Source organism: Heptranchias perlo, chromosome 2 (genome assembly GCF_035084215.1).
Source record: "Heptranchias perlo isolate sHepPer1 chromosome 2, sHepPer1.hap1, whole genome shotgun sequence".
NCBI lineage: Eukaryota > Metazoa > Chordata > Chondrichthyes > Hexanchiformes > Hexanchidae > Heptranchias > Heptranchias perlo.
In genome coordinates, this window is record NC_090326.1 from 59,340,063 (window position 1) to 59,366,260 (window position 26,198).

The window sequence follows — 26,198 nt, forward strand, 5'->3', positions numbered from 1 at the left end:
ATCTACAAGGCACAAGTCAGGAGTGTGATGGAATACTCTCCACTTGCCTGGATGAGTGCAGCTCCAACAACACTCAAGAAGCTTGACACCATCCAGGACAAAGCAGCCCGCTTGATTGGCACCCCATCCACCAGCCTAAACATTCACTCCCTTCACCACTGACGCACAGTGGCTGCAGTGTGTACCATCCACAGGATGCACTGCAGCAACTCGCCAAGGCTTCTTTAACAGCACCTCCCAAACCAGCGACCTCTACCACCTAGAAGGACAAGGGCAGCAGGCACATGGGAACAACACCACCTGCACATTCCCCTCCAAGTCACACACCATCCCGACTTGGAAATATATCGCCGTTCCTTCATCGTCGCTGGGTCAAAATCCTGGAACTCCCTTCATAACAGCACTGTGGGAGAACCTTCACCACATGGACTGCAGCGGTTCAAGAAGGTGGCTCACCACCACCTTCTCAAGGGCAATTAGGGATTGGCAATAAATGCTGGCCTCGCCAGTGACGCCCTCATCCCATGAACTAATAAAAAAACGCCTAAAGAGGCAGCAGATGCAGAAGTTAAACTATGGAAACTAAACAAATGCGTCTTCGGCCTGAATGATGCTTCTAGGGTATGGTATTTTTTGGTGAGATTTGTTTTGCTGAAAATAGGTAGTGTTCAATTAAAATCAGATCCCGCAATGTTTTATTGGTACCATAACGGAAAACTTTCAGGCATCTTCATGATGAATGTTGATGATTTCTTTTGGGGTGGTACTGCGGAATTTGAGAAATTCGTCATTTATAAGCTTAGAGTAGAATTTAAAATTGGGAGTCAGGCTTGTAGGGCTTTTAAATATATTGGTTTAGATATTAAGCAGAGTGGGTCTGGTATAAGTGTAAATCAACAGTCTTATTTGGTGAGTGTTACTCCCATTCCGGTGAATCATACTAGGTCATCACAGAAAGGTGATGTTAGATCTAAAGAAGACAGAGTAATTACGAAGCTGGATTGGTCAGTTGAACTGATTGTGCATTCAGACTAGACCAGATGCTAGTTTTGATGTGTTGGTGTTAAGTACTTCAATGAAACATCCCATAGTAGAGAATGTTTTAAGGGCAAATAAAACATTATGAAAATTAAATATAGATAAATGCATACTTAAGTTCCCATCCTTAGGTGACCCAAAGAAAATGAAGCTAGTTATCTTTAGCGATGCTTCACATGCTAATCTTCCTGATGGGTATTCTAGTGCAGCTGGTTCCATAGTGTTTCTTATGGGTGAGAATGGGAAATGTTGTCCTTTAGCTTGGGAAGCTAAGAAAATAAAAAGGACAGTTAAAAGTGCTCTGGCTACTGAAACACTGGCTCTTGTCGACGCAGTGGATAAGGGATTCTATTTGGCAAATATTTTGAGTGACATCCTGTACAATGGGAGTACTGAAGATAGTATACCCATTGAATGTTATGTAGACAGTTGTTCATTGTGGGATAATGTACACGCTACGAAAAATGTGAGTGAGAAAAGATTATGGATTGACCTTGCTGACTTGAAACAAATGCGGGAGAGAAAGGAAATCTCTAAAATTAAATGGGTTGATTCAAGCCATCAACTGTTGGATTGTTTTACTAAAAGAAGTACGTGTACAAAGAAATTATTTGGGGTCCTGGAGAAGGGTCGTCTCACAATGTAATGCTTTGAATAGCATAAGCTGTGCAGAGTATGGAAGCTTTTGCTTTTTGAAATTTTTGTTTGTATTGTATATATAAAGTTTAATTTTTTTATTTAAAGAAAGAGAAGGGAATCTGTTAATTGTATCCATGTGATGTATATCAATTAGTGTTAATTGTATTCAGGTGGTGCGTCCCAATTGGGGACTCTCTTGTATCTATTTATATGAGAGCTTTTCTAGGGTGTGGAGGGGGTATGGTGGATCTCCGTGAATAAAGGCTTGGAAGCAACTGAAGACCAGGCTCTAGTATTCTATCCTTCACCATCTGGCTATCCAATTTATTACACCGATGACTGTCTGAGACTGAACCAGATTATTCTCAACCTCGGCATCCTATTGAATTCCAAGCTGAGCTTTTAACCCCATATCCTCTTCATCACAAAGACCGCCTACTTCCACCTCTGCAACATCACCTTCCTCCACCCCACCTCAGCCCATCTGCTGCTGAAACCCTCATCCATGTCTTGACTGCAGAAAGCTATTCCAGTGCTATTCTGGCCCGTCTCCCATCCTCCACCCAAATCTCTGCTACTTGTATCCTATCCCGCACCAAGATTCACTTACCCATCGTCCCAGTCTTTGCTGACTTACATTGGCTCCCGGTCTCCCAGTGCCTCCAATTTAAAATTCTCATCCTTGTGTTTAAATCCCTTTATGGCCTTGTCCCTTTCTACTCCCTATCTCTGTAATCTTCTCCAGTCCTATAACCCCCATGAACTGTCTGCCCCTTTGACTCCGGCCTTCTGTGAATTCCCCCCCTCCCACATTTGCCCTACTATTGCCTTCAGCTGCCTTGGCCCTATGCTCTTGCATTCCCTCCCTAAGCCCCTCTGCTTCTCTACCTCCCTTTAGTCCTTTAAGAACCTTGTTAAAACCCACCTCTTTAACTAAGCTTTTGGTCACCCCAACTAATATCTTGTTTTTTGGCTCTGTATCCAATTTTTTGATTACATCTCTGTGAAGTACCTTGGGGTGTTTTTCCAAGTGAACAGTGCTATATACATGCATATTGTTGTTCCTATTTCTACAGGTTGGTAAATCGGTAACAAGGGGGAAATTAGAAGATTTTTTTCACACAATTGGTTTTTAGACTATGGAATACATATCATAAGTCACTATTGAAGCTGATTGAATCACCCACTAGCACGTGACCCTCGTTGGACCCTCACAGCTCGCTGGTTCCATTTAAATGAGACCAGGGCCTCAAAATGGCTTCTTTGCCACTGGAATGGCTGGGCCACCGGCACGCTCTGCCCAAAAGTTAAAATCAATTCTATAGCTATTAAGGCTTTGATTAATACACAGATTACCTGCAAAGACTCATACTGATAGATGCTGAGAGTTGTAGTTGTTGAGTCTCTTCAGCTGATGGTGATTATTCTGGGGAAAACACAGCTTATTGCCAGCAACAGCATAGCGTGGCTGGCAGACCCTGGGGCAGCTGAAGAATTTAGATTTTAAATTGCAAAATCTTGGTCATGGAGAATGTAAGTGATTGTTCTCTGATCAACTACCCTCTTTTGAGGTCTTTAAAATTTAAATTCCTTCCCTTCCTACACCATAGCAATATGGTACATCTAGTGTTACTTTGGCACAAATGAGAGCAAATATGTCTAATGATGTATCCCCGTAATTTTCACCTATTATAATACGCCTGCCCATATTTGTGCAGATGCAATGGATGTCCACCATCACTACTGGTGGCAAATCCCATAAGTGGTGCTAGGGAACAGTTTCCTGTCCTGTGGTTTTCCCCCCAGGACGCCAATGGAATTCTCGGAGAAAAACCTGCCCCCTTGTTTCCAATAGCAACTCCTCAGCTCAGTGTAGAAAGCCAACAGGATTTTCTAAAAATATTTGGAGCAGTTTGATTGGTTCCTTTTCTTTGTTTTATTGGCAAATCTTGTCACCAGAAGTGATGGCGGGCGTCCATTACATCCACCCAAATATGGGCAGGCATATTATAATGAGGTGAAAATTCAGGAATAGATCATTGGACATATTTGCTGTCATTTGTGCGTTCACATGTGCTTAGCAGTTCCTCATTGCTTTTTTTCCCCAGTTTTCCTCACATTTGATTCACATGTTCCCTCCCTCTTCAGTTGAATTGAATATCGTTCATAAATATATTTGACCTAATCAGCTGCAAGAAATTTGCATTAACACAGGTGTGATCCAATACTTCCAAACACAGGACATACAGTCAGATATATAAATTAATTTTGACTTCAGCCCTCTTGATTCTCATCTTAAATGTTATCTTCATAACAGGTTCTTCATTTTGACATGGAACGGGAGGTCCATCCACGATTCAAGGAATTGATGGCTGACATCAACAAACCTGACACGCCTTATCTGCTGAAACTGGCCAACCGTGCTTATGGAGAGGAAACATTCAAATTTCTCACAGTAAGATCAGATAGATGAAAATTAGTCACAGCCACTAGGTATAACAAGCCCTTGGGCTGAGTGGCCGGGTTCTGCTCCGAATTCTTGTGTTCTTTAGATTTGAGGCTAGGATCAGATCAGCCATGATCTTATTGAACGGCGGAGCAGGCTCAAGGGGCCGATTGGCCTACTCCTGCTCCTATTTCTTATGTTGTTATGTTCTTAAATAACTTAGAATCCATACAAAGTTAATGCAATGAAACATAAATATGAAAAATTGAAATGGAATACACAGTAGTCTAACAAGCCTTGTAAAATAACACAGATTGCAAAGATGAGGTGAACTAGTTCAGTTAGTTTTTACCACTGCAACAGCAGCTAGTGCTGCTTCCAAGGTAATTCATACTGTAAGAGTAAAAAGCTCGACATTATTTTAACCCTTCAAATATTGAATTGTATTTTGTATTTTTTTCTAATTCTATTCTTCTGTTCCTCTGAACTTTCTGACTTTGAGCCTCTGATGCTGAGCCTTCCCCGCTGGGAGTGCATCATGGAAATTCAAACACATGCTGCACATGATTTTGGGACCATTTAAACTAATGATCAGAAATTCATGCACAGCATGAGCCCAAATTTCTGGTATATGCTCCTGATGGGCAAAGCTCAAAGCACAGAGCCTGAAGGTTACTCCTTATAGACTCCTTGGGCTCAATTTTCCAGTGAAGTAGCGGGTGCATTGGCGGGGGGGGGGCTCCGAAAATCGGGGAAATCCCGTTCGGCTTCGGAGCTCGGCTCCAACCCGCAGACTTCCAGGTTCCCCATTGACGCGTTTGGGTACGCGCGCGCCTCCCGAATGCGGAAGTCCCACAGGCAATTAAAGCCGGCGGGATGATCATTTACATAGTTGTTGAGGTAGTTTAAGTACTTGGAGTACTTCATTTTCTCCACATTTTGGCAGGGGTGCGATCTTGAAGCATCCTCAGCGTGTTTCCTGTGCTGTGGGAAACGCTCCATGTTGCAACAGACATGTTTCAGCCAGCAGCCAGTGGGAGATTCAAATGCTTATTTGACAGATGGAGAGAAAAGGTCACTTATTGCAGCAGGGCACACTGTTATTTCAGACAAGGTTTTGGCTGCGAAATCTTTGTGTTTTCACTGAAAATTCTTACTTTACACTCAGAATTCTGCTGTTCAAACACATTTCCCTACTTTGCGGACCCCCTCAAACTCACACCGTCAGGATGGGGGGCATGGTGACTGCATTCACCACTACATCTGAGGTCGAGCAACATCACCAGCCTCGCCAGGTATGGTGTCCACCTCCGCCATGTGGAGCTCCACAACACAGTGCACAAGGGCACAGAGGGCAACAACAGAGAGGGGCACTGCTTGAGAAGGCCCCATCCACATCTGTCACCCACATTGAGGAGGAGGAGGTGGAGGAGGCGGAGGAGGAGGAGGAGGAACAGGAGCAGGAGCAACCCATGGGCAGAACAGCGGCAAACCTGGCTGCTTGTGAGGCCAGGGAGTCACTGTTATGTGAACGTTTCTCCTAACATCAGACAGTGTGAAGTGTCCAGTCCTCACACCACCTGGATAGAGCAGCGCCCACACCAGCACCTCCCACCCCTTCCTGCACAAAGCAGGCCTGCAACTACACAAACACCCACTGTAGAATGACCCAGTGGGTGGCATCAAGTGTCACTGTTTGTGGTGAACCTCATTAAAGGGCCCTATTACAGAAGCCAGTCAAGAATGGCCAAGACATGGCAATAGTGGTGACAATAATAATATTTAATGTGAGTTTAACATAAAGCTAATATAAATAAAAAACATGACCAACCGTCAAACAACCTTGTGCGTACCCTTCGTGCTTACAAAACCTTCGCCTTTCTCTTCTGACTACTTCTACATGGTGCATCTCCTGTGGCAGCAGCAGAGGTAGTGGCAGGCTGCCTTTGTTCATGCCCTGACCGATTAGATGCTTTGGGCCTATGCCCTCTGGGTTTTGAAGCCCGTGAGGGCCTCTCCAAAGAATGCTCCACCTGCACCTGTGCAGGGGCAGACTCGGCCACCTGGAGAAGAGGCAGCATTGCGGGTACTGGTTGACAAGGGGGCAACGGGTGAGATGTGGGGGCGTTTTGAGTGGCGTCCCCACTTCCATGTCCCGTTTTGCCATCATCCCTCCCCTGGGCCAGGCCCACATCACTCCTACCACTCTGCTGGACAACAGTTTGGAACATAAGAACATAGGAACAGGAGTAGGCCATTCAGCCCCTCGTGCCTGCTCTGCCATTTGATAAGATCATGGCTGATCTGTGATCTAACCCCATATACCTGCCTTTGGCCCATATCCCTTAATACTTTTGGTTGCCAAAAAGCTATCTATCTCAGATTTAAATTTAGCAATTGAACTAGTATCAATTGCCGTTTGCGGAAGAGAGTTCCAAACTTCTACAACCCTTTGTGTGTAGAAATGTTTTCTAATCTCACTCCTGAAAGGTCTGGCTCTAATTTTTAGACTGTGCCCCCTACTCCTAGAATCCCCAACCAGCGAAAATAGTTTCTCTCTATCCACCCTATCTGTTCCCCTTAATATCTTATAAACTTCAATCAGATCATCTCTTAACCTTCTAAACTCTAGAGAATGCAACCCCAATTTGTGTAATCTCTCCTCGTAACGTGGAGGACATGTGTGAAGACTTGTAAGACCACTGCTAGTATATCTGCCTGCCTGTTTAAGGCGGCAGAATGTTGTTCACTGTGAGTCCGAACGGCCATTGTCAGGGCCTGAATGGACTCATTTGTGAGCCGTGCTTGAAGCTCAATGGAGCCTAGCCTTCTCTCCATCACAGACCTTCCTGCACTTACCCATGACACTATCTCAGAGAGTTGCACACTTCCCTGTGACACTATCTCATTGATTCCCTCCTGTACCCTATGCCGCCATTCCACTCATGCAGGAGTTGGACTCCTCCATCCTCTGCGCGATTGTGGAGAGTGCGCGTGGCACTTGTTCCAGCACCTCGCAAATGTGCTGCTGTCTCTCGATCATTCTCCTTTTAAAGGATGGCTCCCAGGGTTCAGCATCTGCGTCCAGCTGAACAGAGCCTGGAGAGGAATGCGCCCACCAATGCGGACTCTCCACAGCGGCCTGTGCCACCAGTGTCTGCTCGTGCTCACATGTGTGTGGTAACTCACCAGGTGCCAACCCAACTAACTGAGGACTAGCACTCACCGAGGTGTGAGTATCTGCGCTGGTAGATGGCTCGCTCAAATTTGACTGTGCACCCTCAGGGGCCGGCAGGTCCTCTGAGGAATTGCCCTCTGCCACCACAGCGGTTGCTGAAGGCCCCGTAAGAGAACAGAAGGCAATATTAAGCAACATCACAGATATGTCATATTGCGATGAGGGTTTGGCTGAGCTCCAGCGCCTTTTGCTCCGCGTCTGTGAGGATGACAATTTATTGCCGCCCCCCTCCGGTCCTCACCCTCTCTTGTGCATTCTGGGCTCTCTTCTCCTATAAGGGGAGAAAGTACAGATGCGTGAGTGAGTGATGGTGATGTGGCCAACCGGTGAATGCATTGGTTTGGGTGCGGCTGACCGTGAAAGAGATGCATCAGAGGGTGAGTATGAGACAGAGCCATGACATTGTATGAGGATTGGGTTGAGTGGTAGTGGTGGGGTGAGTACTGGGGAGGTGAGGAAGTGCTGAGGAAGTGCAGGTAAGTTGAGGATGAGCCTTAAGTGGGTGTAGGGAGTGATGTGATAGAGTAGTGTTGGCAGCGCAGAATGAGTTAGGGGGTGGGGACAGTGATGTGGAAGACAGAATGTAGGAGAATGAGTAAGTGTACTCACTTTGGCTGACCTGGTTAGGTCATTGAAGCGCTTCCTGCACTGGATCCAGGTGTGGGAGATGTTGCTGCTGCTGGTGACCTCTGCCACCTCGAGCCAGGCCTTCTTGGTGGCAGAGGGCGGCCATTTCCTTCCATCCGCCGGGTAGAAGACATCCCTCCTCCTCCTCACCCCATCCAGTAGCACCTGGAGTGCGGCATCGCTGAATCTAGGAGCAGCTGCCCCTGTGCTGCTACATTGTGGTGTGTGGGCGTTTGCTCCAGGTGAAGCCATTGGAGGACTGCCCCTTTAAATATAGCTCCTCCAGCTGACAGCCTGTGATGCGTGCGCAGTCCGCCCGCAGCGCAGCTTTCGGACAGCAAACCCAGAAGCCACGTTAAGTGGCTCCAATTGACTCGCGATCGCGTGGGAAATGGACAATTTTATTGGGCGGTTTACCCATGCGCCCAATCACCCCCCCACCCCCCCGCTGCCATGTCTCTAAACAATAGAATGTAAGCTTCTCTAATCTTTCATAGTTGCTTCCCAATGAGTTGCCATGATGATTTTATTTTGACGAACTCCAACATGCCTCTCCTCTTTACCGCAGAAAGGCAAGTCTCTGGAAGGATCCTCATAGATCAAGGCTACCCACAATAGTTGTAGCTATGACACCTGTGTGCTGTCCCTGGACACCAGCTGAGCAGTGCTGCAATGAGGAACAATCAATCACTAGAGCCAACATGGAGCATAGCATAGGCAAGCTTCAGGTGCCTGGAGGCATTCTGCAGTAGATGTGGTCCTCAAGGATCGTGCTGGTGTGCTATGTGCTGCACAATGTCTCATTGCATAGAGGCCTCCTTATGCAAGACCAAGGCCCCCATGGAGAATAATGACATCAGTAAGAGCAGCAGCATCAGCCTGATGAAAGTGTAGAGGACATTCTATTGCCAGCTGCAAGAGACGTTCATGCCAGTCTGATAAAGGAGACAATCTCTTGACTATCACATCTGGTCCTTGCATGAACAGGCCTCTATCTTCCCTCCTTTCCCATCACATTTATACCATCATCTACAGACCCTTCTCTGCGTGCATCAATGCACACAGCTCCCATTTATGCACTTGATGAAAGGCGTTTCCAAAATTTTTCCAAGAACAATATGGCATGCACAATAATTTTAGTCCAATCATAGTTTTAGTTGAAAATCTGTGTGTGTGTCTACTGCTCTTACCACCATGCCTTGAATGCAGCTAGTGAGTGTGTGGCAAGTCCTAGCGTGCCTGATGGGTTTTCTCAGAGTACTTAGCTGCTGACATCCCGTTCTCTTCCCAGTCTTTGATTTTAACGTGCTGTTCTGAGCAGACGGGAAGGACACCTGCTGGAAATCAGCGGGGTCCTTATCTAAATATTTAGACCGGGCTCCGATGACATCATCAGGGCCTGACTGCGATTTTAACCATGGGCCTGAGCAGTGAAGCCATAGGGCGAACAAAAGTCCTGCCCTGCCACACTTCCAGTGGCAGGGTGGATCATCAGAATTTCGGTTTCAACATTTTTAAGTCAGGGCTTATGTTTGTGTGAGGGATGCAGTGTAGTGCAACACAAGGACTATGTGATTTAAAAAAAATCTGTTTCCCAATGGCGGCATCTATTAGATTGAGGAATACAAAATTGACCTTTAAAATTAAAATTTTTTAAAGCCAAAAGAAGTCAGTTTATAGAGGATTGTTTTTCTGGACAAAAGTAGCACATTACAAAGACAGATAATTGGCGAATATTTAGTTATTTTTCTTAAACGTGGACAAGCATTCATCCAGTTCACTCTGAATTAGAAACGACTGAATGATGGGCAAATTTACATTGTTTTGCTGTCTCTTTTTCCTAGAAGTAAACTTTCTTCCTGTTGTGTTTAAAAGATTTCTGAGCATTTGTGTTCATTCTTTCTCAGGAATTCCAAAGTTCCACCTTGAAGTTCTACGATGCAGAATTGGCTGCTGTTAATTTTGGAAGTCAGCCAGAAGGTGCCAGAAAAGAGATCAATTCTTGGGTAGAGAACAAGACCGATGGTAAGATGTATTCAACAATTCAATGCAGTTGCACTATCTACTTGAATTAAACCAGGAAAGAAGTAGCTCGCCCCTATTAAGGTCAATGGTGATCCTGAATTTGCTGAATTAACACTACTTTGATCGCCGCTGACAGTTAGACGATTACTGAATGGTGCTGGTGGGTCACGGAATGATGCTGGTGGGATCAGAATCAGTAAAGGTATTGCCCAGCAGATTGCCTCCATCTGAGGAAGTGCTTCAATTTATAATAAACTTAAAGTTTAATGTTGTCTCAATCTTGAAGGAATGCTCGTGGGTAACATTTTTACTGCCTTAAGAACATAGGAACATAGGAACAGGAGAAGGCCATTCAGCCCCTCGTGCCTGCTCCACCATTTGATAAGGTCATGGCTGATCTGTAATCTAGCTCCATATACCTGCCTTTGGCCCATATCCCTTAATACCTTTGGTTGCCAAAAAGCTATCTATCTCAGATTTAAATTTAGCAATTGAGCTAGTATCAATTGCCGTTTGCGGAAGAGAGTTCCAAACTTCTACAACCCTTTGTGTGTAGAAATGTTTTCTAATCTCACTCCTGAAAGATCTGGCTCTAATTTTTAGACTGTGTCCCCTACTCCTAGAATCCCCAATCAGCGGAAATAGTTTCTCTCTATCCATCCTATCCGTTCCCCTTAATATCTTATAAACTTCGATCAGATCATCCCTTTACCTTCGAAACTCTAGAGAATACAACCCCAATTTGTGTAATCTCTCCTCGTAACTTAACCCTTGAAGTCTGGATATCATTCTAGTAAACCTACGCTGCACTCCCTCCAAGGCCAATATGTCCTTCCGAAGGAGCGGTGCCCAGAACTGCTCACAGTACTCCAGGTGCAGTCTAACCAGGGTTTTGTATAGCTGCAGCAAAAGTTCTGCCCCCTTGTACTCCAGTCCTCTAGGTATAAAGGCCAGCATTCCATTAGCCTTATTGATTATTTTCTGCACCTGTTCATGACACTTCAATGATCTATGTACCTGAACCCCTAAGTCCCTTTGGACATCCATTGTTTTTAACTTTTTACCATTTAGAAAGTACCCTGTTCTATCCTTTTTTGATCCAAAGTGGATGACCTCACATTTGCCTAAATTGAATTCCATTTGCCACAGTTTTGCCCATTCACTTAATCTATCAATATCGCTTTGTAATTTTATGTTTTCATCTACACTGCTTACAATGCCACCAATCTTTGTGTCATCGGCAAACTTAGATATGAGACTTTCTATGCCTTCATCTAAATCGTTAATAAATATTGTGAATAATTGAGGCCCCAAGACAGATCCCTGCGGGACTCCACTAGTCACATCCCGCCAATGTGAGTACCTACCCATTATCCCTACTCTCTGTTGCCTTTCGCTCAGCCAACTTCCAAACCAAGTCCGTACTTTTCCCTCGATTCCATGGGCTTCTATCTTAGCTAACAGTCTCTTATGTGGGACCATATCAAATGCCTTCTGGAAGTCCATAAAAATAACATCCATTGACATTCCCCTGTCCACTACTTTAGTCACCTCTTCAAAAAATTCAATCAGGTTTGTCAGGCACGACCTACCTTTCACAAATCCATGCTGGCTCTCTCTGATTAACTGAAAATTCTCGAGGTGTTCAGTCACCCTATCCTTAATTATAGACTCCAGCATTTTCCCCACAACAGATGTTAGGCTAACTGGTCTATAATTCCCTGGTTTCCCTCTCTCTCCTTTCTGAAAAAACAGAGTGACATGTGCAATTTTCCAATCTAGAGGGACAGTTCCTGAATCTAGAGAACTTTGAAAGATTATAGTTAGGGCATCTGCAATCTGCTCACCTACTTCCTTTAAAACCCTGGGATGGAAACCATCTGGTCCTGGGGATTTGTCACTCTTTAGTGCTATTATTTTCTTCATTACTGTTGCTTTACTTATGTTAATTTTATCGAGTCCCTGTCCCCGATTCAATATTAGTTTTCTTGGGATTTCCGGCATGCTATCCTGTTTTTCTACTGTAAATACTGACGCAAAGTAATCGTTCAACATGTCCGCCATTTCCCCTTGTCAATGACAATATCCCCACTTTCAGTTTTTAAGGGGCCAACACTGCTCCTGACCACCCTCTTTTTCCTAATATAACTATAAAAGTTCTTCGTATTGGTTTTGATATCCCTTGCAAGTTTCTTTTCATGCTCTCTTTTTGTAGCTCTTACTATCTGTTTTGTGACCCTTTGTTGATCTATGTATCTTTCCCATTCGCCAGGATCTGTGACATTTTTTGCCTTTTTGTATGCCCTTTCCTTATGTCTTATACTGTCCCTTACCTCTTTAGTTGTCAATGGCTGTTTTTTTTGGCAAGTAGAGTTCTTGCCCCTCAGGGGTATAAACCGATTCTGTATCATGTTAAATGTTTCTTTAAACATTTCCCACTGATCATCAGTCGTTTTATCCATTATCAGATTTGCCCAGTTTACTCTGGACAGTCTCTGTCTCATCCCATTGAAGTCGGCCTTACCCAAGTCTAGAATCTTAGCAGCTGATTCACTTTTTTCCCTTTCAAACACTGCATTGAACTCGATCATGTTACGATCGCTATTGGATAGATGTTCGCGTACAGTTAAGCCGTTAACTAAATCTGGTTCATTACTCATTACTAAATCTAGTACAGCTTGCCCCCTTGTTGCCTCCAGGACATACTGCTGTAGAAAACTATCCCGGACACACTCAAGAAATTCACTACCTTTCTGACAGTTGCTAGTCTGCTTTTCCCAATCTATGTGAAGGTTAAAGTCCCCCATTAAGACCACTATGCCTTTCTTACACGCTTGTCTAATCTCTGCATTTATACAATCTAGCACTTCAGAGCTGCTGCCAGGGGTCCCATACACAATTCCCACTATAGTCTTAGATCCTTTCCTATTTCTCAATTCAACCCATAAGGTCTCTGTTGGCTGCTTACCTCTCGTTATATCCTCCTTTATCATTGAAGTGATTTCATCTCTAATCATTAAGGCTACTCCTCCCCCTCGTCCATTTTCCCTGTCTCTCCTGTAGACCGTATAACCCGGTATATTTAGTTCCCAATCCTGACCATCCTGCGGCCATGTCTCAGTAATAGCTATCATGTCATACCCTCCAATTTGAATTTGAACCTGTAGTTCATTTAATTTATTCCTTATACTCCGTGCATTTGTACATAGAACTCTTAGTTGGGCCACACACCCTAGCCTGACCTTCAGCTGGGTTAATCGCCTTACGCCTTTTAGTTTTCACTTTATCTGTATTGTCTAAAGTACACTTTCTCTCTGCTGCTCTACGCTTTTCCCTTTCACTTGTTCTTGAACAACTGTTTGTACTATTGGTATTGTAAATTTCCCCTGGGTCTTCCCCTCTCTTACTGCTCTCAACTTTACTCCCTTCTGACTCCCCGCTCAGTTTCCCATCCCCCTGCCACTCTAGTTTAAACCTTCCCCAACAGAACTAGCAAACACCCCCGCGAGGACATTGGTCCCGGTCCTGCTCGGGTGTAACCCGTCCTGCTTGTACAGGTCCCACCTTCCCCAGAACCGGTCCCAATGTCCCAGGAATGTAAATCCCTCCCTCCTACACCATCCCTGTAGCCATGCATTCATCCGGTCTATTCTCCTGTTCCTATACTCACTAGCACGTGGCACCGGTAGTAATCCTGAGATCACTACCTTTGAAGTCCTGCTTTTTAATTTTTCTCCTAACTCCTTAAATTCACCTTGCAGGACCTCATCCCTTTTTTTTACCTATGTTGTTGGTAGCGATATAGACCACGACTACTGGCTGTTCACCCTCCCCCTCCAGAATGTCCTGCAGCCGCTCCAGAACATCCTTGACCCCAGCACCAGGGAGGCAACATACCATCCTGGAGTCACGTTTGCGGCCACAGAAACACCTATCTGTTCCCCTTACAATTGAATCCCCTATCAATATAGCCCTGCCACTCTTCTTCCTCCCCTCCTGTGCAGCAGAGCCACCCGTGGTGCCACAAACTTGGCTCTTGCTGCTTTCCCCTGATAAGCAATCTCCCCCAACAGTATCCAAAGCGGTATATTTGTTTGAGAGGGAGATGATCCCAAGGGACTCCTGCTCTACCTACCTAGTCCTTTTACTCTGCCTGGCGGTCACCCATTTCCTTTCTGTCTGTGTAATCTTTACCTGCGGTGTGACCACCTCACTGAACGTGCTATCCACGATAGTCTCAGCATCACGGATGCTCCACAGCAAATCCACCCGCAGCTCCAGCTCCAAAATGCAGTTAGCCAGTAGCTGCAGCTGGACACACTTCCTGCACACATGGTCGCCAGGGACACAATAGCGTCAATGACTTCCCACATAGTGCAGGAGGAGCATATCGTGGGTGCGAGCTGTGCTGCCATGACTTGCCTTAGATTTACCCTGCGTTCACCTCTCAGATTCTCCTCCCGCTCCCAGTCTCTCCTTTTATACTGTGCTCACCTCGTGGATTCTCTGGTCTCTGTTGTGTAGTGGGGGACTGCTGTTCAGCAAGGGCCCTTGAGTATACCTTTTTAATTGAAGTGAAATTGGTGGGATTCATTTAATTTGAATTAATTAGTTAAAGGGTAAGTCATGTCAGGACAGCCCAGCCCCGTGTTATGCTCTTCCTGCTCTATGTGGGAAATCAGGGACCCTTCCGGTGTCCCTGACGACCATGTGTGCGGGAAATGTATCCAGCTGCAGCTACTGACAAACCGCATTGCGGCACTGGAGCTGCGGATGGATTCATTAAGGAGCATTCGCGATGCTGAAAACGTCGTGGATAGCACGTTTAGTGAGATGGTCACACCGCAGGTAAAGGTTGTACAGGCAGGAAGTAATTGGGTGACCACCAGGCAGAGTAAGAAGAGCAGGCAGGCAGTGCAGGGGTCCCCTGTGGCCGTCCCCCTCTCAAACAAATATACCGCTTTGGATATTGTTGAGGGGGATGACTTATCAGGGGAAGGCAGCAGCAGCCAACTTCCTGGCACCAGGGGTAGCTCTGCTGCACAGGCTGGGAGGAAAAAGAGTGGAAGAGCTATAGTGGTAGGGGATTCTATCGTAAGGGGAACAGACAGGCGTTTCTGTGGCCGTAAACGTGACTCCAGGATGGTTTGTTGCCTCCCTGGTGCCAGGGTCATGGATGTCACTGAGCGGCTACAGGGCATTCTCAAGGGGGAGGGTGAGCAGGCAGAGGTCGTGGTCCACATTGGGACCAACGACATAGGTAGGAAGGGAGATGAGGTCCTGCATCAAGAATTTAGGGAGCTAGGTAGCAGATTAAAGAGCAGGACCTCAAAGGTTGTAATCTCTGGATTACTCCCAGTGCCACGGGCTAGTGAGTATAGAAATAGGAGGATAGAACAGATGAATGCGTGGCTAAAGAGTTGGTGCAGGAGGGAGGGTTTCAGTTTCCTGGATCACTGGGCCTGCTTCTGGGGAAGGTGGGACTTGTACAAGTCGGACGGGTTGCACCTGAACCAGAGCGGGACAAATATCCTTGCGGGGAGGTTTGCTAGCACTGTTGTGGGGGGTTTAAACTAACTTGGCAGGGGGATGGGATACAGAGTGGAGCTACAATAGGGGGTAATGTGCAGCCAAATATAGAGAAAAAAACAAGTCAGCTTGGAAGACAGGGCAAATATGTGAGGGCAAGGCTGGATGGCATCTATTTTAATGCAAGGAATCTTGCGAATAAGGTGGATGAACTGAAGGTGTTGATAAACACATGGGAGTATGATATTGTTGCTGTCACAGAGACATGGTTGAGGGAGGGGCAAGACTGGCAGCTCAATATTCCGGGGTACAGAATCTTCAGGCGAGACAGAGGGGGAGGTATAAGAGGAGGGGGGGTCGCAATATTAATTAAAGAATCAATTACTGCCATAAGGAGGGATGATATATTAGCAGGTTCCTCTAATGAGGCCATATGGGTGGAGCTTAAAAACAAAAAGGGGGCAAGCACTTTGATGGGAGTGTACTATAGGCCCCCAAACAGTCAGGGGGAGATAGAGGAACAGATATGTAGGCAAATCTCAGAAAATTGTGCAAATAATAGGGTAATAATAGTGGGGGATTTCAACTTCCCCAATATTAACTGGGATACTCAGAGTGTAAAAGGCTTAGAGGGTACAAAATTCTTAACGTGCATCCAGGAGAGCTTTTTGAGCCAGCATGTAGAAAGTCCTACAAGAGAGGGGGCGGTACTGGACCTAATTCTAGGGAATGTGGCCGGCCAAGTGGAAGAAGTGCTAGTAGGTGAGCACTTTGGTGACAGTGATCATAATTCGGTGAGATTTAAGGTGGTCATGGAAAAGGACAGGGAGGGGCTGGAAATAAAGGTTCTAAATTGGGAGAAGGCCGATTTTAATAGGATAAGGCAGGATCTGGCCAAAATGGACTGGGATCAGCTGCTTGTAGGAAAATCCGCATCGGAGCAATGGGAGTCTTTCAGAAGGGAGATTGAGACCATACAATGGCAACATGTTCCCGTAAAGGTCAAGGGTGGTTCCAAGAACTCCAGGGAACCTTGGATGTCAGGGGATATACGAGAATGGATTAGGAAAAAAAGGAGGGCTTTTGGCAGATACAAAAGGCTAAAGACGGAGGAAGCCCTAGAGGAGTACAAAAAGTGCAGGGGGATACTTAAAAAAGAAATTAGGAGATCAAGGAGGGGCCATGAAATAACACTGGCGAGCAAAATAAAGGAAAATCCTAAGATGTTTTATAAGTATATTAAGGGTAAGAGGATGACTAGGGAAAAAATAGGGCCCATTAGGGACAAAAATGGCAATCTGTGTGTGGAGCCGGCAGATGTAGGAGGGGTTCTAAATGAATTCTTTGCATCTGTTTTCACTATGGAGAAGGACGATGTAGACATAGAAATACGGCAGGGGGACTGTGATATACTCGAACATGTTAACATCGAGCGGGAGGAGGTATTGGCGGTTTTAGCAGGCCTAAAAATGGATAAATCCCCAGGCCCGGACGAAATGTATCCCAGGCTACTGTGTGAGGCAAAGGAGGAGATTGCGGGGGCTCTGACACATATATTCAGAACCTCTCTGGCCACAGGGGAGGTGCCAGAGGACTGGAGAACCGCTAATGTAATACCATTATTCAAGAAGGGGAGTAGGGAAAAACTGGGGAACTACAGGCCAGTGAGCCTAACATCAGTGGTAGGAAAATTATTGGAAAAAATTCTGAAGGACAAAATTAGTCTCCACTTGGAGAAGCAAGGATTAATCAGGGATAGTCAACATGGCTTTGTCAAGGGAAGATCATGTCTGACTAATTTGATTGAATTTTTTGAGGGGGTGACTAGGCGTGTGGATGAGGGTAACGCAGTGGATGTGGTATACATGGATTTCAGTAAGGCCTTCGATAAAGTCCCCCACAGGAGACTGGTCAAGAAGGTACGAGCCCATGGAATCCAGGGTGCCTTGGCACTTTGGATACAAAACTGGCTTAGTGGCAGAAGGCAGAGGGTGATGGTCGAAGGTTGTTTTTGTGACTGGAAGCCTGTGGCCAGTGGGGTACCACAGGGATCGGTGCTGGGTCCCTTGCTGTTTGTGGTCTACATTAATGACTTGGATATGAATGTAAAAGGTATGATCAGTAAGTTCGCTGATGATACAAAGATTGGTAGGGTGGTAAATAGCGAGGAGGATAGCCTCAGTCTGCAGGACGATATAGATGGGTTGGTCAGATGGGCGGAACAGTGGCAAATGGAATTTAACCCGGAAAAGTGCGAGGTGATGCACTTTGGAGGGACTAACAAGGCAAGGGAATACACAATGAATGGGAGGACCCTAGGCAAGACAGAGGGTCAGAGGGATCTTGGTGTGCAAGTTCACAGATCCCTGAAGGCGGCGGAACAGGTAGTTAAGGTGGTAAAGAAGGCATATGGGATACTTGCCTTTATTAGCCGAGGCATAGAATATAAGAGCAAGGAGGTTATGATGGAGCTGTATAAAACACTGGTTAGGCCACAGCTGGAGTACTGTGTGCAGTTCTGGTCGCCACACTACAGGAAGGATGTGATCGCTTTGGAGAGGGTGCAGAGGAGATTCACCAGGATGTTACCAGGGCTGGAGCGCTTCAGCTATGAAGAGAGACTGGGAAGATTGGGTTTGTTTTCCTTGGAGCAGAGGAGGCTGAGGGGGGACATGATTGAGGTGTACAAAATTATGAGGGGCACAGATAGGATGGATACTAAGGAGCTTTTTCCCTTCGTTGAGGGTTCTATAACAAGGGGACATAGATTCAAGGTAAAAGGCGGGAGGTTTAGAGGGGATTTGAGAAAGAACTTTTTCACCCAGAGGGTGGTTGGAGTCTGGAACTCACTGCCTGAAAGGGTTGTGGAGGCAGGAACCCTCACAACATTCAAGAAGCATTTGGATGAGCACTTGAAATGCCATAGCATACAAGGCTACGGACCAAATGCTGGAATATGGGATTAGAGTAGACAGGGCTGATGGCCGGCGCGGACACGATGGGTCGAAGGGCCTCTCTCCGTGCTGTATAACTCTATGACTCTATGACTCTATGACCTGTGACGTTGCACAGTGGTTTTCTCTTGTTGCAGGTCTGCTGCTGCTATTATTCCCCACTCTCAGTCTTCTGCCGCTCAGGTCCGCCGCTGCTCTAAGAACTTCAATGGGCTGGAATTTACTGAAAAAATAACGGCCTCTGAATGATGCATGTGTAATTATCGTGCAAATTGTCCAGAAACTTATGGCGAGGAAGAGAAACCCTGTGAATTGCGAATCGCCACAAGTTGCTGGCCGATTTGCGCCGCTTCACTGTTAGCTTTGCAAAAACGCCACCTCGCCCTTAACCTCCCCATGAGTTTCCTGAAGCTGCTGCATTTGCACATTAGTTGCCTATTAAACTTGCCGCAGAACGTTAAGTCTAGTAATTAATGGCGTAAGTACGCTTTAGTTAATTACTGCCAATCAACCTCTCTGGCACTGCAAGTGAACAATTACAAGTGTGGAGTCTCATTCCTTCAGATAGTAAATTGTTGTTGGAGATTTTAAAAATGTTTTTTCTTACTTTTCCTTTCTGTCTCTTTTTTTCTCTCTCTTAATCCAATCTTTCTTTCCCTCTCTTTATTTCTCTTTCTGTACCTGATTTGACATTGAATTCACCCACTCTAATTCGCCTCCTTCTCAGTCCTTCCTCTGTATATTTCTCAATACTTAAATCTCGTTGGTTAAGGAGATACATGGTTGGTCCCATCGTTCACCAAGGTGCCCTGTTGCCCTCGCCGCACTGTTATCAACTCGCACTTCCAGCAACTTACACGGCTGAAGGGTGCAGGAAAATATCTAACTAACTGGGCGCGTGCTGCAATATGCCCTCCTCCAGCAAATTCTGGCCCACAGAAATCTTAAACCTCAATTAAGTCATAAAATAAGTATTTTGGCAGCCAGACATGTTTGAGTCGGTACACCGGGCATGTTCGAGCTGGTACTCAGGTAAAGGAGATTTTTAAAATATGAAGATGGGAAACCCACATGAATTGTTCAGCTCTTTTACTTTTAGGGAAAAGTAATCTGTTGCTCTGTTCTGTGTCCGGCCCCGGCATCTTGGATCTGTATCAGATATTGGCTGTGTCGCTTCTGACCCATTGCTGCGGTGTATTCAAATGAGTTCTCCAGCAAATTTTGGGGTAAGTTCGACACTGGAGGATCGGGGAGCACAACGTATGATGTTCGGGGCAAAATGCTCTGTTCCAGGAAAATCCGGGCCTATTTGATGGGTCTGAGCAAAATATAAGTCTCTGAAGGTGACTGTTCCCAAATAATTGGCTGCTGCTGTGTAATATCAGCTGCGAATATTTTTTGTTTTGAACATTATCGTGATATCTTGCTAAATTGAAGGAATTTATGTGTGTGTTTTCATTTAGGTACAATCCAAAACCTACTCTCAGTGGATACTATTACTAACGACACAAAACTTGTTCTTGTAAATGCCATCTACTTTAAAGGGAAGTGGAACAGCAAATTTAATGAAAGTAACACATATGTAAAACACTTCAGCCTGAACAAGGTATGTTGCTCCAGAGGTGAAATACTTAAGTTAGTGAAGTTTTACATTTATTGTTCTGTCAAGTTTACACTGAAGTTAATTCATATCTTTCTTCTTAGGCAGAGTCCAAGCCAGTAAATATGATGTTCCAGGAAGCAAAATTTCACCTTGGTTATATTGAGGAACTCAATACCCAGGTTCTAGAGCTCCCTTACGACCAAAATGAGCTTAGTATGATCATCCTGCTGCCCGATGGCATCAATGATAACTTTACTGGACTGGAGCAGGTAACTGAAAGAACAAAACAACAAGGAACAGGGAAGTTTACATACAATAGGAGGGATTTTAACTATCTGTGGGTTTCTGGCGGGAAACTGCTGGTTTCAGATAGTTTCCCACCCGCCCACGGCTGTTTGAGACCACGGCAATTTTAACCACTGGACCTCATTAATCACCCTCCGCCTGGAATGGAAGAGGACTTTGGAGAGGAAAGGGTCGGTAGAGATGGGGCAGTAGTTTGCAAGGACAGAGGATGGGTTTTATGAGGAGGAGGTGGTGGCAGCAGTTTGCAAAGGGAGAGGGACAGTACCTTACTGAAGGAAACCATATACAATGTCAGCTAGCATGGAGACCAGGAAGGGAAATTGCATGGCCAGCAGTTCAATGGGAATAGAGTCAAAAGATCAGGAGGTGGATTTCATGGACAAGATGAGCTCAGAGAGGAGATAGGAAAGAAGTTAGAGAAAAATGGGGGAAGTTAGAGCTAGAGGGGATGAGTCTGGAGGTTTGGATTGGTGGGACATAAGAAAGGAGGGGAAGCAGCAGAACTGAACAGGTGGTCTCTATCTTGGTGACGAGGAAATCCACGAGCTGCTTGCGCTTGTTGTGGAGGGGAGCGGGGCTTAACGACACAGTTAGTAGTAGAGAAAGGAAGCCAGGGTTTATCTTTGCTCTCCAGGATGGTCCTAGGATAGTGCACGGTATAGGCAGAGGAGAATGAGGCCTGGTACAGGCTGATGTAGCCTAGCCAGAGCTGACGATAGACAGCTAAGCCAGTTGTGGGCCAGATATGCTCCAGTCTGTGGCTTTGAACTTGAAGGAGTGAATATGGGAGCCATACTGGGGGAATGACTGAGATGGGAGATGAGAAGTTTTGCTATGAACAAGGACTTTAAAGGTGAAAGGGTGAAAGTGAGGGAGTGCTGAGCGAATCAACAACTGCGGAGGTATTGTGCTGAATGGAGGGCCAAAGAATTGGCAGTTAGAAGTTTCAAAGTGCAATTGTAAGTGGCTTGGGGATGCATTTTTTCCAGGGGGGATGCAGAAGGAAGTGGGGCTGGAAGGGAGTGAGGAATGTGGGCAGAGAGGGATTTGACGAAGTGGTTGAAGATGGCCTTGTCAGTGATTGGGACCACTGGAGTAGAGGGCCATAGAAGATGGTCCTCTACCTTAGCGATCTCCTCCGTTCTTACATTCCCACACAGGACCTCTGCTCCTCTAGCATGGAGCTACTTTTTGTCCACTGTTCCCCCACTCCCTCATTAGAGGCCGTTCATTCAGCTACAACGCTGCCGCCTCTGGAACTTCCTGTCTCGTTCCTTCTTCTTGGCAACCGTCCCTTTCAAAATCCCTCTCTTCAGCTAAGCCTTCTGAACCCCCTCTCCATTTTCCCTTTATTATTCCTGTTCAATTTATCATTTAAGACAAGAAAATGTCTTAGAAGTTCTTTTACTTTTAAGACATCTTCTTGTCTTAAATGATAAATGATGCTTTATGCGCCAGCGCATTAAGAGAAGAATCTGACCTATTTCTCTCCAAGCCACACCAAAAGGCGCGATCTTCAACTTCCACCCAAAATGAGTGCAAAGTCGACAGGGTGACTGCACAATTTTTGGGTTTGGACCTTATTTAAATGCTGCTGGTGAGCGGTGTGCAGGTTGTGGGAGGGCGGGAAATCAGCCAGCTTTCATGCTGAGCCACCCGGGAGCGGGGGGGAGGCAATCCCGGGGTGGGGAGCACTCGGAAACAAACAGGTGTACTGCTCGCCCATTTACAGACCTAGCTGAACATTGCATCAAGTGGGCTTTGGGTGTCATTGAGGCGGGGGAAGTGCTCCTCCAATTGCCAACTCCGGCTGCCCATTTTGCAGGTGAGAAATAGGCAGCCAGCAGATGAAAATCTCTGCCATGGTGTTTTTCACACACCACAATTGAGCTGGGCTCAAATTTCAAATTAGATCTACTTACAGAAATTGAACAAGCATGGCATACAGGTCTCGAATTTCCTCAGTGGTTCTGCCAGACTTCTGCCGTTACTGCAGTGAAACCGACTGGAAAATGGCAGGAAATTTTGCCTGCCTTTTACAAGGCCAATGATGTCAGTATGTGCATCTGGGGACGGGGACTTCCTGTGCTGGGAGTTAACTCCACTGAGGGGGGCCCAGGCAAAGGGAAACCCTGAAAAAATTGTCATTTAATAAAATATATTTATTGAATCACCCTCCCTTGCACGGGAGCAGAACAGGAGATGGCTACGGTCTTGGGGGAGGGTCCAGAGTAGGCTGGTTGGAACTTCAGCCTCCTATTAAACCTTGACCAGAGCTTCCGACTTCATATCTTTGTCATCACAAAAACTGTCTACTTCCACGTCCATAACATTGCCTGTCTCCACTCGTGCCTCAGCCCATTTGCTGCTGAAACCCTTATCCATGCTTTTGTCACCTCCAGACTAAACTATTCCAATGCTGTCCTGGCCAACTTCCCATCCTCCACCTAGCTCATGAAAAACTCTGCTGCCAGTATCCTAAACAACACCAAGCCCTACCCATCTATCACTCTTGTAATAAATTGGATGGCCAGGTGGTGAAGGATAGAATACTGGAGCCTGATCTTCAGTTGCTTCCAAGCCTTTATTCAAAGAGATCCAATTCACACCCTAGATAAGCTCTCATATAAATGGATACAAGAGAGTCCCCAATTGATGCATGCCACCTGAATACAATTAACACTAATTGATATAAATCATCTGGATACAATTAACAGATTCCCTTCTCTCTCTTTAAATAAAAAAATTAAACTTTATATATACAATACAAACAAAAATTTCAAAAATCAAAAACTTCCATACTCTGTACATCCATTCAAAGCATTACATTGTGAGACGACCCTTCTCCAGGACCCCAAATAATTTCTTTGTACATGTACTTCTTTTAGTAAAACAATCCGACAGCTGATGGCTTGAATCAACCCATTTAATTTTAGAGATTTCCTTTCTCTCCAGCATTTGTTTCAAGTCAGCAAGGTCAATCCATAATCTTTTCTCACTCACATTTTTCGTAGCGTGTACATTATCCCACAATGAACAACTGTCTACATAACATTCAATGGGTATACTATCTTCAGTACTCCCATTGTACAGGATGTCACTCAAAATATTTGCCAAATAGAATCCCATATCCACTGCGTCGACAAGAGCCACTGATTCAGCAGCCAGAGTACTTTTAACAGTCCTTTTTATTTTCTTAGCTTCCCAAGCTAAAGGACAACATTTCCCATTCTCACCCATAAGAAACACTATGGAACCAGCTGCACTAGAATACCCATCAGGAAGATTAGCATGTGAAGCATCGCTAAAGATAACTAGCTTCATTTTCTTTGGGTCACCTAAGGATGGGAACTTAAGTACATATTTATCTATATTTAATTTTCATAATGTTTTATTTGCCCTTAAAAGATTCTCCACTGTGGGGTGTTTCATTGAAGCACTTAACACCAACACATCAAAACTAGCATCTGGTCTAGTCTGAATGCACAACCAGTTCAACTGACCAATCCAGCTTCGTAATTACTCTGTCTTCTTTAGATCTAACATCACCTTTCTGTGATGACCTAGTATGATTCACCGGAATGGGAGTAACACTCACCAAATAAGACTGTTGATTTACACTTATACCAGACCCACTCTGCTTAATATCTAAACCAATATATTTAAAAGCCCTACAAGCCTGACTCCCAATTTTAAATTCTACTCTAAGCTTATAAATGACGAATTTCTCAAATTCCGCAGTACCACCCCAAAAGAAATCATCAACATCCATCATGAAGATGCCTGAAAGTTTTCCGTTATGGTACCAATAAAACATTGCGGGATCTGGCTTTAATTGAACACAATCTATATCTCACCGGAAAATACCATACCCTGGAAGCATCATTCAGGCCGAAGTCACATTTGTTTCGTTTCCATAGTTTAACTTCTGCATCTGCTGCCTCTTTAGGCGGTTTCAGAAACACTTCTCTCTGAAAAGTGTTGCCCTGCAGAAATGCGGCTTTTATGTCAATTGACCTACACTCCCATGAAAATGTTGCCGAAAGAGCCAAAAAGATTTTTAAGATTACCTTTCCAGCAGTGGGAGAATCGACTGGAACATCGGTATCACTCAGTTTCTCTTGAAAACCCCTAGCTACCAATCTCGCTTTAGCCTTATCAATCCCATCTACAAGGACTTTTTCAGTACAAACCCATCTATGCGACAAAGCTGGTTGACCCTTATCTGTTACCTCAGAATAAACTCCAAATTCTTTCCAACTATCTAACTCCCTTTGTTTTGCCTCTCTTACTTGTTTATCCTCAAGTTTGTCGGCAGCCACCAAAACGTCACGATCATGAGGACTTCTGCTTCTAGTTCTGTTATGTGACTGTTCTGTGGTCTTTGATTCATTTTCTTACTTAGTCAAGCTACGTCTTCTAGTTCCACTTCTATGTCTGTAGGGACTACAGTGGAGGACAAATTCCTGGAATGTATACGAGATGGTTTTCTAGATCAGTATGTTGAGGAACCAACTAGGGAACAGGCTATTTTAGATCTAGTATTGTGCATTGAGAAAGGGTTAATTAATAACCTTGTTGCAAAGGAGCCCTTGGGGAAGAGTGACCATAGTATGATAGAATTCTTCATTAAGTTTGAAAGTGATGTAGTTCAATCCGAAACTAGGGTCTTAAATCTAATCAAAGGAAACTACGAAGGTATGAGGTGCAAGTTGGCTGTGGTTGATTGGGGAACTACGTTAAAAGGTACGACGGTCGACAGGCAATGGCAAGCATTTAAAGAATTAATACATAATTTGCAACAAATATATATTCTTTTAAGGCACAAAAACTCAACAGGAAAAGTGGTCCAACCGTGGTTAACAAGAGAAATTAAAGATAGCATTAAATCAAAGAAAGAGGCATACAAAGTCACCAGAAAAAGAAGTAAGCCTGAGGATTGGGAGCATTTTAGAATTCAGCAAAGGAGGACCAAGAAATTGATAAAGAAAGGGAAAATAGAATATGAGAGTAAACTAGCGAGAAACATAAAAACGGACTGTAAAAGCTTCTATGGGTATGTAAAAAGGAAAAGTCTGGCGAAGGCAAATGTGGGTCCCTTACAGACAGAGACTGGAGAATTTATAATGGGGAATAAGGAAATGGCAGAGGAATTAAACAAATACTTTGCGTCTATCTTCATGGAAGAAGAACCTCCCAGAAATACTAGCGAACCAAGGGTCTGGCGAGAATGAGGAACTGAAAGAAATTAGTAATAGTAAAAAAATCATACTAGAGAAATTAATGGGACTGAAAATTGATAAATTCCAAGGACCTGATGACCTACATCCCAGGGTTTTGAAAGAGGTAGCTATAGAGATAGTGAATGCATTGGTTGTCACCTTCCAAAATTCTATAGATTCTGGAATGGTTCCTGCAGAATGGAAGGTAGCAAATGTAACCCCACTATTTAAGAAAGGAGGGAGAGAGAAAATAGGTAACTACAGATCTGTTAGCCTGACATCAGTAGTAGGAAAAATGCTAGAATCTATTATAAAGGATGTGATAACAGGACACTTAGAAAATAATAATAGGATTTGGCAGAGTCAACATGGATTTATGAAAGGGAAATCATATTTGACAAACCTATTGGAGTTCTTTGAGGATGTAACTAGTAAAATAGATAAGGGGGAACCAATGGATGTGGTGTATTTGGATTTTCAGAAGGCTTTTGATAAGGTCCCCCACAAGAGATTGGTGAACAAAGTTAGAGCACATGAAATTGGGGGTAATAAACTGGCATGGATTGAGAAT

General features: G+C 44.8%; 1 protein-coding gene across 1 annotated transcript in view; it reads left to right on the forward strand.

Moving 5' to 3' along the window:
- LOC137333563 (leukocyte elastase inhibitor-like) overlaps positions 1–26,198 on the forward strand; it is a 49,995-nt gene that overhangs the window by 18,113 nt on the left and 5,684 nt on the right. Inside the window, exons 3-6 of the mRNA XM_067997763.1 lie at positions 3,995–4,132; positions 9,896–10,013; positions 19,960–20,102; positions 20,201–20,368. Of these exons, the coding sequence (XP_067853864.1) occupies positions 3,995–4,132; positions 9,896–10,013; positions 19,960–20,102; positions 20,201–20,368 (567 nt within the window). The remainder of the gene's footprint in view (positions 1–3,994; positions 4,133–9,895; positions 10,014–19,959; positions 20,103–20,200; positions 20,369–26,198) is intronic.